This window comes from Acromyrmex echinatior, chromosome 5, assembly GCF_024713525.1.
Source record: "Acromyrmex echinatior isolate Ae372 chromosome 5, ASM2471352v2, whole genome shotgun sequence".
Classification (NCBI taxonomy): Eukaryota; Metazoa; Arthropoda; class Insecta; order Hymenoptera; family Formicidae; genus Acromyrmex; species Acromyrmex echinatior.
Window position 1 is genome coordinate 11,403,538 of NC_141856.1, and position 19,591 is coordinate 11,423,128.

Sequence of the window (19,591 nt, forward strand, 5' to 3'; positions counted from 1 at the left end):
TTGTAATGCCTGTGACAATGACGATATTGTGGATATAGAGAATCGTGTTGGTACGGATTATAAATTATTACAATAGAATGATAAAATTAACGATATAATACTTGTAATAATTATAATAACGATAGATGTAGCAGCAGTAGTAACGATGGCAATAATATTACAGTATTAATTACATTAATGTCATTAACAACGGCGTCGCGTGCAGCCAGACTTCCGGGATACCTTCATGAGCGATGGAATATAAGGCGACGCCAAAGATAAACTTTCTCTCCTCTTTCATTTTCTTCCCTCCCTTCCCCCCCCCCCCCTCTCTCTCTCTCTCTCTCTCTCTTGCGATCTCTAAAAGTACGCGAGCATATATCCGGAAGTCAATTGTGGCACGCACTGCCCGCGTTCCTATTATTACATAACTAGCATCGAGCACATATGTTCGGCTCTACCATAAAGTTTTTTTCTTCGGTCACACGTGCGAAGTTTGAGAAACGAGTTCTACGCAATCTAATATGTGGCATACCCACGAACACGAATGCAAACGCCGCCCGGGACAATAGAGCGATGTATGTGACGAGTAAACGCGTGACTGAACTATGGTGCTTGTTAGAATGCACTTCGAAGCGTTTTGTAAGAAATTATACATAATCGCGCATGTATTTGCGCTCGGTGGGTACGCCATTTTATTTCTGCATTTTATCTCTGCTTTTTTTCAATCTATCGGTCTGTTTACTTGTTAACTCATACATGCATTATTTCTCTGTCTCTCTCTCTCTCTCTCTCTCTCTCTCTCTCTCTCTCTCTTATTCTCTCTTTCTCATACACACATACATACGCACATGCACATGCACACACACACACACACACACACACACACGCATACCCTCCATTCTCTGGCACGCACTCGTGTCATCATCGGCACTTGTACATAACTCGACACATTTCTTGGTTAAAGCAGTGTAGTTAAAGAATACGAACAGGCGAACATCTGATAAATCGGAGTGAACACCCCCGTAATAAGGCTTAATTTAATTTGTTAGTAACTTGTGTGATCTTGCTCTGTACGCGTCTGCTGCACACGCCTGTTTTCACACAGATGCGCACTATGAATGGCCCACTCAAGCTCGCTGCTGTCCATTTTGCAGTGTTTATTCCACATTTATGACGACACATCTTTCTCTCTCTCATTCAAAAGCCGTGTTCCGTTGTCTTTACAGATTTCCATTACAGCTTTCTACACATGGCGACCCGTTCTCCAACTTGTATCGTTCTAATTTATAATATTTACTTGCTGTTTCACTTCCTCTGTCTGACATCGGATTCCTTGTTAGGTGTCGGTTTGCTATAAATTTAATGAAAACAGAATATCAGGCGAAATAGTAATTACGAGGATATATAAAGAATAAGCATATATAAAACATATAAATATAAAGCGTTCATCATTAATATACAATAATTTGTCACATTTTATAAATAATATAAATAAGCAGATTTATAAAGAAGTAGAATAAAATTGAAATAATCCTCATCTGTTTTTTCTTTTGTAAACAATTGAGATAAATAATTTAGCCAAGTTGGAGCCGATTTTATAGTATATTTTTTTCTGAAATTTATCCGAGGTAGACTTAAAATGGATGCTGTTGGTGAATTGGAACTGTAGTATTGGAGGTAAATCGGATGGGAAGGACTCGTATAAAGGAACATACCACTCCGAGAATTCATTATTAGGACTAGGTTCAAAAACTGGATGATAATGAATGTCTGTCAAACAGAAATACAAAATCGTAATTCTACATTTCATAAAATAATAAGATATTATAAGGAAAAAAGATAATCAAATTCTAAAACACACTTACGTATCAGGACTTTGATCGGTATCGGATTCTTCAAGTTCAGCTTTGTTCCGCTTCTTTTCGTACACTAAGATAATAGCGCATAGAACAACAACCTCTGCACAAATGCCTAAGAAGGGCCAGAGTGCAGCAAGCTTGTCCTTCACCCTGAGGAATGTCTTGGCCTCCGATGAATGTTCTAATACGGGATCAGACCAGTTGTACGACATTCTGCAGATAATATTACCGCGATCGTTCATCTCGATGTTGTCGACAATCAGAACGGCGCCATAAATACCCCTCTCTGGGTCTTTGGTAATCTTCACGCGACCCTTGCTGCGCGTATAATTTTGTTCCCCGAAGGTCCAGTATATCTTTACGCCGGGGGTCTGCCGGAGACTGCTGCACACCAAGTGTAGCTTTTCACCCTCCACCACACTGGTAGATTCAGCCAGATGCGCTATTGGCCTTGCTGAAATTTTAGAGCATCCAATGTGAAATCAAAACTTCTTCTGGTAAAATATCCTTAAAAAAAACCTTGTTTTCTCTTTTCTTAAAGTAGATACCTTGACAGTGACGACTAAATTCATATAATGTTTCCAGCGTAAGCCGCTTGCTTCTAACAATATTTCTATAAATCTAGAAACATTGTAGCAGAGTACTCACGTACGACTCTGTATTCGATTGTGGAGTTAGCCGCTTTACAAGTATAATTTCCATGAGCTTCCTCCTTATCCTTTAAAATTTCCAGGCTGCCAGTCTCATTATCAATCTTGATGATATCTTCGTTACCAGCAAACGCTGTGCTTAACGGTGTCTTGTCTTTCAACCATTGCACTTTATCGCCGGCGCTTCTGTTTGCACATTCGAGCACCAAAGGTATGTCTCTGGCCGTAAGTACTCTAATCTTAATATCTGTGCCAAACAAGAAGACGTTTTTCGGTATATCATTATTTATAACCATGCAATTACGATGTCAAAGAAAGAAAATAATGTATAATGTGTAAATGTTGCTGTGCAAAGATTTAAAAAATTAAAATTCTATTAATTATTTTTATTATTAATTATTATTAATTATTAATTATTATTAATTATTATTCTATTAATTATTTTTAACTTATATTAAAATTCTATCTTTATATTTTCCGTGTATGACATAATAAAAGAATTAATTTATAATTTTTTTATAAATTATTCAGACATTATAATATTATACATGAATAATGTCGGCAACTACTATTGCCGTTATATTTTTAGGATGCGCGCGCGCGCGCAGGTCGTCCTAAATATTTTATAATAATAGCTAAAAAAACACAGCAACTGAAAAGACGCGAACAATTCATTCGGTTTTAAAATAAATTCATTCATCTCTACGTGAATTGTCCGAAATCATGCGTTATTATATTTTTCATTAACTTTGCTAATTTTCAAACATAAAGTATTTGTTGCATATATATATATATATACAATATCGATTACAAAATTAAAATCTAATTTTGTTATCTAATAAAGTATGACGTAAGACATAGTGATTATCTTATAAGACATATGATTAATATAATGATAGTAACGATTTTTTTCGTAAGAATTTCATGTACATATAATTCTAAACAACATGGATAATTAATTATTTATAAATACAAGGACGATTTGAATAGCCTATAATAATCAGATATATATTATTATTACGTAATCAATATAAATCTTTCATGTTCTTAGCGTTTGCATGTAGATGATAATTAACGTTACTAGTTTTAATACAATATGCTCAATGAATAGTACATTCATGAAGACAATATTCATGAATTTGTCGGAGAATACATTGAGAAGAAAAGTGAATAAAATAATAATTGTACACGCAATAAAGTAATAACTGGCAGTTTATTTCGAGGCAGAATATCAGTTATCAGATATTATCACATATTGGGAAAAGATTTCAGATATAGGCCACGTATCTTCGTAGAGGTGTAAATACTTGACTTATTAATTTAATCGATAATCGATATTTAACTGTTTATCAAACTCGATCAATCTACAATAAACACATATGTAACAAAACGTGATAATAAAATATTGATACTCGTTTCCACTAATGTAGATCAACTTTAATTTTGATTAAACTTATAATCTTCATTTTTTTATAAAGTTCTAAGAATTAGAAAAAGATGAAGAGTAAGTTGAACAGAGATTAAAGTCACATTACATTACATTGATGAGAACAAGCATAAGTCCATGTGTAGATGTAATAGCGAAATATACTAATCTTCTTAATGGAAACAGTGATAAAAGCGTGTCACATTGTCGCGTACAGGGAAAAAATGCTGACGTAAATGTGTACAGGATACAAAAGAACAGGGTCGAAAGAACTTTATAGTAGAATTTTCTGACTGATAGAGTTTTCAGGCGATTAGAGTATAATTTATCAAAATAATGACGTCTCATAAACAACATAACATTACGAACCAAAGTATAATGACAGGTGGAAAGACTCCGGACTGTCGGAGGTGCATTTGTAATCTCCTTCGTGACTCTCAGTCGCCTGGGACGCCGAGAGCTTGCTGCTGCCGGCGTCGGTCTTTGAAAAGACGACTAGCTGACCACTGGACAATTCAGGTTCCAACGTCTGACCATTCCTGGTCCATCTAACGAGATCATCGTCCTTCAAATCGCTGCATTCGATGTTCCAAGGTTGTCCCTCGCGCACGATCGTCGGTCCCGTATATTGCACTTTTATTGAAAAAAAAAAAAACCATTCAAATTTACATACAAGTTAAAACTGTGACAAAATATTTTTATTTTTAATTTAATTAAATCGATGTATCAATCAAATAAATTTGCAAGTTTTCTTTATAAAATTAGGAATAGCAAACAAAAAATTGCTTAATTATCTTAAATTAGAAATAAAAAAAAACAAGTCTTTTTACTTTGCATCGAATAAAAAATGTGTTTCTTACTGTAAAACCGTTGTATTAACTGTAATAATACAGAATTATAAATAATGAATAGAATTTATTTTTTTCATCGTTAAATTGTTTAATAAATTTAAATAATATCGTTAATAATTGTTTAAATAATAGATATCTTACTCCGATTTTAAAAGCTAATCAAGCGATATATTGTTAACAAATAATACTTCATTAGTAAAATTGACACTGTTTTCTTGTATACTGATTATAATTGTATGTATGGGTATAATTGTATGTATTCTAAATTTTAATTATTGAGGCGATGTAATATCTATTCAAAAATAGTTGAAGACATTTCGAATTATCTCTCTAATTTAAATTTAAATATATATAAATATAACTCCAATATATAACAAAATCAGCGTTAATTCAATAACAATATGAAACTTTTATTTAATTTTTAAAATCGGAGTACTACATAAAATCGTTCAAATAATCATAGTAATGTATATCTATGAGATCACTATCACTTTAATCATTGTACTATATTTTTACTTTTATATTTTTATAGTTATTTTTAGTTATAGTTATTTAAAAATTTTGTGTATGCAACAACTGAATTCTAGAACAATAATACGGCATTAAAATCATCAAATGCTCCAAAAAAATATATCTAGACTCATATCTAGATAAAAAATTTTCAGAGTCTAATCTTTTTTTTTTATTATTTTCATCTCAATCCTAAATCGGTCTTATACATCATTTTTATTGAGGAAGAAAATGTTCAAATTTATTTATAAGTCAGGAAAGTATGAAGAACTGTGATGATGTAATAATTCCTTATATTTAATTAAGTCAATTTATCAGTCAACATAAGTCAATTATCAGTCAATATAAGTCAATTTATCAGTCAATTTATCAGTCAATATAAGTCAATATTAATCAATATAAGTCAATTTATCAGTCAAATTCCTGTCATAAATCGTAAAAAATTTAGAAATGGCAAAGAAAACCATTGCCAAGTTATTTTAAATTAATCTAACAATTAGCACATTGGACAACGAAATGAAATATAGAATTATGAATTTATAAATTTAAAGTTTTTTATAATAAAGATAACGAGCGATAACGAGATAAAGATAACATGTTCTTATAAATAATTATTGCGTTAAATAATTACATCTCTCTTTATTAGTAAAAAAAAAAATTACCATTGCGCAAGCTCGCCGTTTCAAAGAAAATTCATCACCCATTATTCTCTACATGACTAAGAAAAAAGTTATAGTCACGCAGAATAAAACTGATATTCGCGTAAATGGTTAACCTTGCACATGACGATCCTCGAAAGTAAGTATTTAGCTCGCGTTGGATAAAAGACAAGATAAAATGCCGAAGAGTCTTTATCGTAGATAAATGCACCATTATTTTAGCAACTTTTGTAACCATTTGTAATTCCGCAGTTCTGTGTTCAGATAATATTGATCAAATTTTACTCAGAGTAATAGTTAAGCGTTTCTTTGTTTTAGTCAAATCTGTCAATATTAAGTATTCCGACTCCCAAGTCAAAGGAATCAATCAGTTCATTTCTGTTTTAAAAAAAAATTTCAAAACTCGCAACGTTATACCTGCAGCGCGGGTTGAACTCTGAAAAACTTATGTGAAAGACGTGCAGAACATAGGTGTGGCAGAAATATTTGTTCTTGTCTCGAATGCGAGAGAGAACGATCTGAAATATCGATCGTCCGCGTACGCAGGGAACGCGTGTTTACGCATGTTTACATTTCAGAGCGTTTGGTGCGAAAACAGTTTCTCTCGGCTCTTAGCCGTCGGTACAAACTATCGATCGCACGTATATAATCAGTTAATTATTCTCGTGAGTATACCGCAATGTAAACCGGAATTTTTTCGCGAGAAAGACAATTAGCTAATTGTATTTATGAACAACTCGCAAGTTTTGCGAATGAATTACTTTTATGAATTATTTCCTCGAACAACATATAAGCACGCATAAAGAAATTAATTTTATATCAATTACAGCTTTGTATGAAATTTTACTTTAATATATGAATATATTTGATATTTGAATTATAGATGGAAGGAACTGGTTTTGCTAGATACAGAAATATCTGAAAACAATTTTGTTTGAACCATCAAATAATTATGTAGAACGCTGAAACTAAGTTATTAGAAAATTAAAACTTTTTGGAACATTGTCAGCAACGTTTAAGCGTTATACGTAATTATTTTGATAATCTAAAACAAAATTATTTTCAGATTCAATTATATTCATTTATATCTAGCTAAATTTTTAGATACGCACTTCAGCAAAAGCATTCTTTCCGCACGTGCTTTGTTATTTCCATGAAGTGTTCTTTCGTAATTTAGTATCAAAACCTTGTCAAATTCAGTTTCTAAACAATTTATTTATTTATTTATTACGCGATACTGAAGATAAAAGATATTATTATATTTGTAAGAAAGATTAATTTCTATTGACTTTTTGTTATTTTTGCGATTCTTTGTTAATTCGTTTTCTCGTTGCTAAAATTTCTTGTTGATTCCTTCAAATTAAATTATAAGTACATAGTAATATTTATATAAATAATATTTGTAATTTTATGTAAGTAATATTTATCTGGAGACACAACAATCTCGGTGCTAAGTCAAGCGACACTACCGTGCCTCCTTTAAGCAAGTTCGATGAGTTGTGTCAAATCAAGATTATCGGATCTCAATAATGGTTGTTCCAAGTTTTAAGTAACTTAATATACACAAATCGAGGGCTTTTGGATGGACAATTCGAGCGAAATTCTACTTTCAATAACAGAAGTATCATGCGTTGGTCACGAATCAACAGAATTATATCAATGTCGTGACGTATACGCATACATATACGTCACAGTAGTTTCACAGTGATAAATAGTGACAAAGCACGGTCTAGCACAGCCAGTGAGAATATGACTCAGAACGCAAATCGTTATTTTCGAGTCGCGGCAAGATAGGCTCTGTGTAGTCAAAATAAATATTGACGGCGTTATTAACGTCAATCGAATAGATTAAGGCAAAATTCATCTCGATTGAAGATTCAACACACTAATAACTGACACGTGAACGTCAGAGAACTGTCTAATAAACGAGGAAAAATTCCGAGAACAAATCATTCGACGTTCTATTCTATTGTTCAATTATTTTCATCGCAAAAAATTACCCGCAGCCGCGTTCAACGTCTATTTTAATTTTTACAGTATAGAGTTTAAACAATATTTTAATATTTCAGAAGCTTATAAACTTATGTAGTGATAAAAATAAAATTGAATACGTTTCGAAAAATTAGATTCTTAGAAAATAAAAAATAATCATATAATAATTGTTAGAGTAATAAATTCAGACATTATTAATTTTTAATTTGGATTAAATTTTTGGATTTAAATTGGATTTAATCTTTATCTGATCGCATGATTTTTCCTTCAGACTTGAATTATATTGTTTAAATTTGTTACTTATACTTCAGTATATTCGTTCAAAAAATTACGAAGCCCATGAAGCTCGATACTTTAAGTCAATATTCGCACGTCATTTGATTTCACCGTAAATCAATTCTTCGTATTCATAATAAATCTTCTCGGTTGCTTTTATACCTGACGAATACAGTCCATCGTAGCCATAGATCGTAAGTGATAACTAAACCATAATATGTTTTGCTAACTGAGCTAATATTAATTCGTTGAATACTTCAGCCGTTGGTCGTAATCGTTAAACATATTCTGATTTTTTTCCTTTGTTCTTCCAAAGCAAAATCCAGTGGAATCCGACGACAGAGAGGGAAATTATCCCGATTGTTCGGCGGACTGACATGTTCAAATGCGAATTGGCGGGGCATAGTAACTCCGGGAAAATCAATAAACTACGAATGTTATTTTAAGCCCGCTTTCACGATGGTACCACGCAGTTGAAAATCCACACACACAAGGTTCACGAGCCAGAAAATAAAATATCTGTCGATTGAAACGTCGAAGGATCTAATCGGATTTTTTATTCATTGCAAATAAGAATTCTTAGCTGGACGTTTGTTGAGCTCGGATCGAATGGAAAGAATTCCGAGAAAGAATCGTGCGTGACGCGATTCTGGAATAAACGATTGAATTTTAGGTGAATGACATTTCAGGCGAGTTGAGTTCTACCATCGAAGGACGTATCCTTCGAATGTATAGATAGTCACAATTCGCATTCTAAACGCGTGACTGTATCAGGCGCAGCTTGCACGCGAAGAATTTTTCTCACTGGAGAGAAAAACTGATAGCTTGGTATAATTCCTGTAATTTTGTTTTCAGTCAGAGATATTTTTCGCATTCCGTTTTATCTTGCGCTTGTCTGCCGTTAGTTATGAATGAACGACAAATACTCGCGAAACGAAAACATGTCTCTTTCTCAGCTTGCAACCATCTCGATTTTGCTGGCTGAAATTCCATGTCGCACAGTGTTGCATTTTTGAGTGGGATAATCAAGGCAATATGTGACACACTTTCAGGGTATATTCCTAGACTCGCCTTCTCGTTTTAAAAGATATAATCTTGAACATGGCCTCTTCTGTGTTTCGAATACGTTGCGAAATTATGGGATCTGTTACGTTGGGAAACCATAAAAATAGATGTATCCTTGCAGGATGAGACGTAATTCTCGTCTGATGTTCAAGAATAGAGACGTTTTATGATCACCCAGACATAGTGGCTAGATATCATGAGCTAGTCAGAAGAGTTATTACGAAAACAAATAAGAGAATACTATCTCTTGAATAAAATTTATAGTAGTATATTTTCGAGGATAAAATAAAAAAGAAATTTATTAATTCTTGAAATAATAAGAAAAAGTAAAATAAGAGCTATTAGGAGAGGACGAGCTGATATTTTCAATATTCTTAATTTTATTTTTTCCTTATATTACTTCTTATCATTCTTAAATACAACGAATGTGTGTCCTTATTCCGTTTATATATTTCATCCTTATTTATATATTTCATTAATTCTTGCCCTCCGAAGTCAAAATCTGTAACACAATTTTATTTATGCTGGATCTGGAAGATTCATTTAATTTATGTTTATTAATTAAATAACACTAATTAATTTGAAGGAATTAAAATGGCATAACTCGTGTGAAAAAAAGAATAACTGCTAAGTTTTTTATTTTAATAAGAACAATCCAAATTTACAGATGTAACGTAAAGAAAATTGAACTGTTTGACATCTTTGGCAAAGATATATAATTCTGTCAGCTCCGGAGAATTAAGATTCGAAAATTCTTGTCAACTTCTGGGTCAAGTTTGTTGACCCCCTTTAATCCTCTCCGACTTCTTCCGAGTATCATCCAAGTGCAGAGCACTAACAGTCTTTCAAAGATGTGCGCAAATTCTGTAGAGTCTACAACTTGACCTTAGATTTATCTTGTGCGCTTTTTACGCTCGCAGTATCTTCGCTTTCTTTCTTTTCAACGCCCGAATGTATATTTATCTTAATATATCGATCTAAGACAATATCTCAATATATCAATCTCAATTTGTTCAATTTGTAAGTTGTTCATTCAGAATGGCCTAAAGAGAATCCACAAAGTTTGTAATTCCGTTCATTAATTTTTTTAATAAGAATCGTCTCAATGTGTGTGCGTTTTATTAAATGCGCTTAACTCTCATTTGCCCCAGAAACTTGCTATATTTATTATTTTTTATATATTTATCTTATTTCAAGTGTAAAAATTTCTGAAGATTCTGAAGATTTCAAGCATCCCATCTTCCACAAACCTCTTGGTAATTATAAAGTGTTCACGCGGGAAATCGCGGTAATTATTATATTTTCCAATGCCGATTCCAACTCGATTCGGGAGTCACATTATGATTCGCTGTGTCTCGCGGTTTATAAATGTAAAAATAGGCAGACCACGCAAGCTATTCGGAGTTAACTTTTTAGCGTTCTCATGCGTCTGGCATGCAATCGCAGACAAGCAATCAGAGGCAAAAAGGCGACATTCGTCCAACACGTTTTCCTTCTCCCACCAACGTTAACGTCCGCGCGTCGTGTACATCAGGGCTAATATCTATAATGATCCCTTCGGCGGCCAGATACCAGATATGGGTTACCATTCGCGGGAAACGAGTCGAGTTTTCTGGGTGAACGGAAAACAGGGTCGATCGTTGCACAACGAAAGTCACCGCGGCGCACGAATAGTTCACCATCGTCGTCATCCTCCACCTCGACCCGGTCGCGTATCCACCGCGTGACGCGCGGCTCTCGCTTTTCACATCGCGATTTCCCTAGATATACATTTATTTTTCGTATATTACCACACGGGGATTTTCTGAGATATCCGTTAAGCTTTTCATCGTAGTGCTCGAGAAAGCAATCATATTGTGATTGAATTTTTTATATTCTTAAAGGAGAATTAAAATATGTCTATTCTCTCTCTGTCATTCAGAAGTATAATCATAATACCAGACAATAAAGTCATCTAAAATCAGAATATAAAATCTTTAAAAGTGTATTATACATATTTTTTAATAAAATGAAAAATTATGAAAAAAATTATAATTTTTTAATATTATTATTTGAAAGGAATACAAAAAGTTGGGCAACGATTTAGAATCAAAAATTATTTATCAGAAGTAAACATGTTTTTAGAAAATAACTGAAATGAAATGAGAAAAATCTCATTCAAACTATAAAATGAAAACATTGAATTGTTTCATATCTATGTATTCATTTTTACAAAAAGTATAAATTTTTAATCTTTCAATCTTTGCAGGGATTATAATACATTATTGCATGAAAAAAATAATTTTGTCGAACTATCAAAAAATAATTATGTAGGAAATACAATTGAAATAATATTGTAAACTTTGACATTCTAACAATCAATTCAGATAACGTCCTATTTATTTTAATAATCCAATACATTGTATTCAGATCTGTATCCAGTAAATTTTTAGATATTTTAGGAAAACTGTTCTTTTCATAAGACATCTTTTAGACTGATCTTGCAAAGATATCTTTTTTAAATATGTATTCCGAATTTGGACTTTATGTTATCTAGAAAAAGAGAGAGAGAGAGAGAGAGAGAGAGAGAGAGAGAGAGAGAAGAAGTACAACAAAACTTCGGAATGATTATTATTTACTAATTCTATTGATAATAGAGTTTCGAAGCTTCACTGGGGTCCCGAAAACCTCAGAACGTATTAATGCAATTGTCGCAATCATTCGTTATGAAACATCACGATATATTTTACACTACTATGAGCGCATGCATGCGGAATCGGATACGACAGAGAACCTTGGCAACGGCACCTCGCGAGTTCTTCTTCGTCGTGAAAGTAACGTTCGCACGATGACGTACCCAGTTGCTACCGCATCGATTATATTATTATCATCGATAAAAAAAGGAAAAAAAACGCTCTTCACCTCCGGTTAGAAAAAGATTAGAAAAAGATCCAACAAGATAATCCCACCAATATAGGATCAAAGAAGACCTGATAAAAAATTCTTTTATTCTTTCCTCAAGCTTCATTTTTATATTCTTTTTTAAAGAAATGTTTAATGAAAATGATTAACATGTCGCTTATTTGCCACAACGACGATATAACTAAAAAAATTGTAATTCTGGAAATTGCTTATAGAAAAAAAAAAATACTTTAAAAGAATGTACTTCTATAATTAGTTATTACACCAAAAATTGTATTTCAAAATTAATATTATAAATTTTAATGATTTAAAACATTCAAATTCATTTTCTGGAAATCTTTATTTTTAAGCTGTAACAAATGCGAATAATACATTCTTCATGTCAAAAACATCATACGTTAGACAAATGTTCTTTTATATGCTGAAGATAACTAATGGTTAAACACACATAAAAATCAAGTGTGTTCTAACAAAATTATCTAATAGAAATATTTAAAAAAAACACTAAGCGATAATGTAACTTTAAATACCAAACGTTGATAGAGCCGATCGATGCATGCATAATTAACACTCTGAAATGTTAATATTCAACAGATTAATGCCAAGTTAACAACCGTAAACAGAAACAATGTGAGGGTCGATATGAGAGACGTTATTATTTTAATCATTATTTACAACAGAGAGAATATCTGTTATTATATTAGGTGTTGGAATTAATTCGTAGCGTTTTACAAGTGATGGGAAGTACTTTCATTAATGTATTTTTTAATGCTCATGTGAAATAAATAACATTCTTTCATTAAAAACGCTACGAATTAATTCCAACACCTAATATATTATTCTAATATCTATTATTATTAACATAACATAGCTATATTATGTTATATAATTCTATTCTATTATTACAAATTAAATTATGAAGAAACGATGGAATAATGAAATTACGAACTTTCAAATTACCGAATTCTGGGAAATAAAGATCGATTAGAATTATGCCAAAGGAGCGTGTACGATGGACTTGCGATGGGCGCAGCATGCCGTGACTCGCGAGGATGCACAGTTGCAGCATTATCGACTAAACTTTTTTAGAACGCGTCCCGTCAGTGTCGATAACTCTCATTAAAGCGACCTAGAAAGCGACGCCTTGCCGCGAGATATCCAACAAACCGCAAATTACGTTAATAAACGCCCCCCGTTGACGCCTCCGCATGAAAACTTTCGTTTGTCCGTTGCTGGATCTCATCGTTAAAATTTCAAATGTGTCTGCTGTGATACACGAAGAAACATCTATTGATATATCCGTCGTCGTACGTTTACTTAAAGATCCTTTATACTTCAAAGGTAGTTTAAAAACCATCGCTTTACACCTCAAAGATAGTCTCTGTGGAGATAAAAAGCTCCTAAAGGAACATTTCTTTTATCTTCTTCCTTCCTTAAGTAATTCTCTCAAACGAAACATATTTCGGGACAGAATATGGTAGCTTATAGATATATGTATCTAAATAAATATGTAACAACAACATAGCGATACTGATCTGTCGTTAAGAGTTACAGAATCTGAATATTGGAATTTTAAATCCATACCATGTTGTTAATATTAATTACCTTTACCTAACATGGTAAGAATTATGTATCGCATGATATTAAATCCATACTGATATTTTAGAATGTGAAAAAAAAACATGTTCTTTTTGAAGAACATGTTTTTCACTTTTTATCTAATTATTAAGTGCCTTATAGATATGGAGTATATAGAGAATAGGAAGCCGAGCTAAGCTTTGAAAAGTATGGTCAGGTTTCTGAATTGGTATTGGTGGTGCTCAGTAGGCGGCGTTCGAATCGTAAAACTCCTCTCATATACGCACACATAACTGAACACACATAACCTAAGAATAGAGACGTTATTCTTTGACATCATGCTCTGACGGTAACAGAAAGACGTAAATCGTAATTAAAACTGCATGAAGAATGGAACATTCTTCATGTAAAATAAAAGAACGGTGTGGTTAAAGTCACTAGAACAAAGTATCGATGAGAAAATTCACTGAATTAGCATTTGAATGCCAAAATGGCGTCGAAGTGCTATCCTAACCTGATTCTGTTAAAACGTCTGAAATCCATACAGATTGCTGTGTTGAAAATTGCAAAAACCGCAGCAAAAAAGGCTAAAGTTTTGAATAACCGCACGTCATGAGGCCAAAATGGCGGCAGTTTGCGGTACTTTGTACTCTAGTGACTTTAGGTGTGGTGGAACGAAAGCGACATCTCGATCGAACTAATTCAGATGGCCACTTTTGATCAGATGGCCGCTTTTTGACGGCTTCGTCCATGTAGTTCGGCCTTCTATTCTCTATACTCCATGCTTATAGATCTGCATACACACGCAATATTCGAATCATTCAGGAAACATACTGTCAGTACTATTGCGTCATTAGCTATAAAGTTCAACAGAGAAAGCAGTTTTTCAAGTGTGTAAAACTCTTCGATATGATTGATTCATACAAGAGAGAATTTTTTCTTAGAGTTTATCCTGAAAATATGATAGTCATGGGACAATGTTGTATTTCAAGGAATTTTAATGTAAATCTCTCTTATTCATTAATAAAACTACAATAAAGTATAAAATAAATTTGATTAATTTTACTGAAATGCATAGTAAAAATCTTTAAAAATTGTATTGTACCACAACTACTATATTTTCAGGATAAATTTTAAAGGATAATTCTCTCTGTATATTTAGATCCATGAGGAACCAAAGACTGAAAGTAATCATATTAAGGAATTTCACGCAATTACGAAGTTGCTTTCTCAGCAATCATTAGGCCTTATATACATTTCTCATGCAAACACATAATGTTAAATCAATATCTCAGGAACGTTGAATCGCAACATTACGAATATTGCATCAACATCGTGAAATAGATATAGATTTGATATCTGAGGTACTTTTGAAGTATCTAATAGGTAATCTGTATACTATATATGTATATTTTAATTTGTGTATCTGTATCATTTTAAGGTATCTTACTCGTCACTGCTATGAGGAAGGAGAAAAGAAAGATCTATTGTCATTCATTTTCGCACGTTTAACGTGCGATCGCATGCTACATTTTGTGTGAGTGATCAACACGTGTTATATGAAAATCAAACTTTCGATTTCATCGCACGGAAGTTTCTTCAAGGCGAAACCTCAAATGCTCGAATTGTGGGTATTTCGTTCTGATAGACACATCGAGAGGTAGAATCGTAAATATTACTGGCCTGCGAAAAAAGATCGTAGAAAATCCGCTGTTTACGTGTGTCCGTAAACACGAACCGCACAAAGTTTTCAGTTTACGGCTCGACGAAATCACGTTGAAAAAGCAAATACTCGACGCGTATATCAGTTTAATAGCCTTACGTGATAAAACTAGAAATGTTATCTCCATATAAACAAAAAAATATCTATTGCGTAAAAGACTGATTTATATCTGCATTTTGTCTCAGATTGTTTGACTTTCTTTAACTTGAATTATCACGATAATAATTAGAATGAGGAGATTCAGACTACAGGTACAGGTTTTTACGGAGAGGAGAAACTAAAAGTAGAAAAGTTATTTTTACTCCGTAAAATTCAATAAATAATTGCACAAAAGTACTCCAATGCTCATCAAATAGGTAAAAAAATAAATTAAATTAAGATTGAAGTTAATCTACGTTGGTAGAAATTGGTCTAAAAGATCCTCAAAACTTCCAAGAGTTCGGGCAGTTCCAAATAATGTCAAAACTTTATTGAGCAAACTACGAAAATCGTGCAGTTATTATATTATCGTCGAACGAGCAATCTAATCTACGGACAAAATCCACATGATAGAGATACAAAGACTGTAAAATAAAATGTACTCGAGATAACAAATATTGCGATTTCTCTCTGCAATCACGTAACACGTCTGTTGTCTTCAGGTTAAACAGAAGTTTATAATCCACGTCGTGCGAGAAACGCGACCCAAGATGTTCCATTTTCGTATCTAGAATCGTAGGATATTCTCATCATACACTCAGCGCTAGACTTTGTCTTTCTTCCCTTTCACGTACATGTCGTGCAAGTTCGGATGTGAAATAGAAGAGTAACGATCGATGACAGTCGGTCGTATTTAATCCCGAATAAAGCTTCGTTTTCTTCAACAATTCAATTCAACTTCTCAATAGGAGCACCTGAAATAGTCGCGTATACTATACGCGATTGTTATATTTAAACTTTAAAGAAAAGGACATGCTAGTGGCAACCATATAGTGGTGACAACTGTATAGTTTTATATCTACAAGCATATATTATGAACTTATATATATATATATATATATATGTAACTATATATTTATATCGATAAATTTTATATAGAATTAATGTACATAATTAAATAAACTGTTTTATGATTGCAATAACTACAAAATAATTTAACTATATATATATGAATACATATAATTATTAATCAGATTTGGCAACATCCGCAGTTATTATTAATGCTAACGTAAGCTATCGTATAAACGCTAGTTAAATTCGGTTTTAACAACTGAACTTTAAAATCGGATTTAACTAATATTTCTGCTCTCAATGGCTCTCTGACTCTAAAAGGTCAAGTACCATCTCCAAGTATCATAAACTAGCGATTCTACAGCATTTTACGTCAGCAATTAATAACTACGAATATTACTCGAGTAATAGTAACATGCAAATGTGATATACATTAATTCTACATAATATAAAACTTGTATGATTGCTATCTTTATAGTTGTTACCACTATATTTTTCGAGTGTAAAGAGACAGTTTTATCTGAGAAAAAATTTGTAGGATCAAAATTATAGGAATTAAGGACGATATTTCATCGAGGCGTATTTGAATTTCATTGCAACAATGACTTTGATTTTAAAGTTCCGGAGCGCATTTAAACACGCTTTGACTTTTAAGCCGTCGTCATTCACCACCTTGGCACGATTAATAACGTATTACCTTTGTATTACAACCGTGAGAGCCGAGAGGCGGCGGCGAATCGTTAACTCGTGTTTAATTAAATCTGTCTGTCACGCAAATCAAATTCGGTCTTAATGAGCATCATTGTGAGTCAATCGACCGTTCATCCTTGAACACAGTTTAGGAGAAATTTCAGGTTTATCGTTGACCGTATTACGAAAAGTGGTTGACTTATAGTTTGTCCAATCGATGAAGGACGACCGTGATCAAAAAGCAGTGACGCCGATTGAATGTTCCGAGTTTTATATCGCCAAGTGCGATAGAATTTCTCTCATTGACAGACATACAGGCTTTCAACGTATTGCAATCTATTGATGAAACATCGTCAACGATGTAAAATTATTATTTAAAAAATCGAATATATCACTTCTAGAAGGATAACCCAAGGTATCTTTGCAACAGCCGATCCAAGCAAGTTGGCAAGTTTTTCGGAGCAAATCTTTCACAGCTGGGGTCATCGTTACCGTTACTTTGTCTCGGAGTTACTTGTCCAATCATCATGTAAACATCAATTAGCGTCAACTATATACTAATCACTGTGCCGCGTGAGTCATCCATTATCGACCGCGACGGAATCCGTATTCTAAAATGAAGTCTCCTTGTCCTCGGATGGAGAATCGGGTGAGTCAAAGCAGGAACGAGATAATCGGAAGACTCTGACTGGACTCGGCAGGTCGAGGACGATGATACACCAAGAGTCGCAGGAAAGGAGCGAATCGTATTCTAACGTGAAGTCTCCTCGTCATCCTCGAACGGAGGTTCGGGTGAAATTAAATGGGAGTGGAATGATTGGGAAACCTTGATTGAATTCGGCGTCTTGTAAGGAATGATGATACACCAGGAGTCGCAGGAAAGATGTGAGTCGTCGCGTGCGCGAACTCGGGTCGTATCAGTCGTATGGTTGTCGCGAGTCGCTGATCGAAAAGTGCGCTAGAAAGTCCAGTTTGTATGTGTGTTCGAAGAGAAGGAAGAGTGAGAGAGAGAGAGAGAGAGAGAGAGAGAGAGAAGGAGAGGGACTCACCTGCCTGGACCGTGACGAGGGTGCCCACCGCTAAATATAGCATCCCCAGCAGCACAAAAGCGGCTCGCCTCTCCATCCCGGTGGCGCTGCTGCCGACGTACGCGGTGGCGCGTGACCGTGTGCACCGTGCACGGCAATACGATAACCAACGACGAGCACGATGCCCCACCTCGTCGTCGTCGTCGTCGTTGCGGAGCGAGAGAGGAACCTACGCGGCACCTGGACGAGCGATGATGCTTGTTGCCGCGTTGATGGGCCGTCGTACACAGGTATAGCGTGTCGTCGTTGTCGTCCCCGTCGTCCTTGTCCTTACCGTTGTCGTTACCACCGCGACTTCCCGTGGCCGTCACCTCGTCAATATTCTCGGATGGTCCGTTAAAACCGCGAACTCTCTTTCCGCACCGATTGTGCGCAACAGACGATTGGATAGTTCGCGCGAAAGCGCCCGTCACACCGCTGCTGCTGCTACTGCTGCTGCTGTTGCTCCACCTCCTCCTCTTCTTTCTCTTCTTCTTCTTCTTCCTCTTCCTCCTCCTCCACCTCCACCACCTCCTCCTCCTCCACCTCCACCTCCTCCTCCTCCTCCTCCTCTTCCTCCGCCACCGATATCGCCGCTGCCGTTGCCGTCACGATCTATCACTGACGTTTGATCGTTCGTCTTATCGTTATCTCTGTACTCTTATCTTAATGCGCACTACACAGTAACCGTCCAGGTGCCGTCGCCGCCGTCGTCGTCGCCGTCGTCGCCGCTCCGTCGTCGTCGTCGCTCCCTCCACCACCGCCTTCTCCTTCTTCTTCTTCCTCTATCTCTCCTTCTCCACGTTACCGTTGTCGATTCACCTTTTGGAAGTGACAGAGGGGGGAAGAGAGAAAGGCACACAGATCACTATAACGGATAAACACAGCGCGAGCCACAGCAGCTATACTAACTGCGGCAACGTCAGAAGAAAAATGGCGATCGTTGTCTTCTGCTCGGGGCCTCTTCCTCCTCCTCCACCACGCAAATATCCGTCTCGTTCTGTCACGCGCCAATCGACTTCCCCTCCACTTTGCCATTTTCTCTTTTTCCGATAAAGGTGCAAATCACAATAGAAGAAATAAGGAATTAGAAATAAGGAATAAAGATTTCAACCTACCAGATATCGGATACACCGGAATACACGGTTTCTGATAGGCTGGAATTATTATTTTTCATTCTTTGTTCTCCTTTTATTGTGACTGCACTTTAACTGTGCGAATTCTACGGTTTCTACGGTTGCGCTCTCTGCAGCGACTCGCGATCCTTTTAAGCTTAATTCACACGGTCTTTAAAATTCACAAGAAATTTGAGGCGATTTAACTTGAAGTTACGTCTGTTTCTGCCAATGGCTGCGTTCAGCAGAAAAAGTTT

General features: G+C 34.8%; 1 protein-coding gene across 1 annotated transcript; it reads right to left on the reverse strand.

Annotated features, from left to right (window-relative positions):
- Positions 1–78: 78 nt before the first annotated feature.
- Bsg (immunoglobulin domain-containing protein Bsg) lies at positions 79–18,743 on the reverse strand. The gene is made up of 5 exons (XM_011068540.2): positions 18,202–18,743; positions 4,287–4,550; positions 2,490–2,738; positions 1,848–2,295; positions 79–1,333 (listed from the first exon to the last, which is right to left on the reverse strand). Exons 1-5 carry the CDS (start codon positions 18,275–18,277, stop codon positions 1,288–1,290), a joined length of 1,083 nt encoding a protein of 360 aa, XP_011066842.1. The 5' UTR covers positions 18,278–18,743; the 3' UTR covers positions 79–1,287.
- Between the last annotated feature and the right edge of the window lie 848 nt (positions 18,744–19,591).

What these genes read in the sequence shown, in the direction of transcription:
- Bsg (XM_011068540.2), bottom strand. Translation starts at nt 18,277, where the DNA reads ATGGAGAGGCGAGCCGCTTTTGTGCTGCTGGGGATGCTATATTTAGCG. An exon ending in CCACCTGTCATTATACTTTG is followed by an intron (nt 2,739 to 4,286) that starts GTTCGTAATGTT and finishes TGTTTGGCACAG; the next exon opens with ATATTAAGATTAGAGTACTT. An exon ending in ACCGATCAAAGTCCTGATAC is followed by an intron (nt 1,334 to 1,847) that starts GTAAGTGTGTTT and finishes TTAAATTTATAG; the next exon opens with CAAACCGACACCTAACAAGG.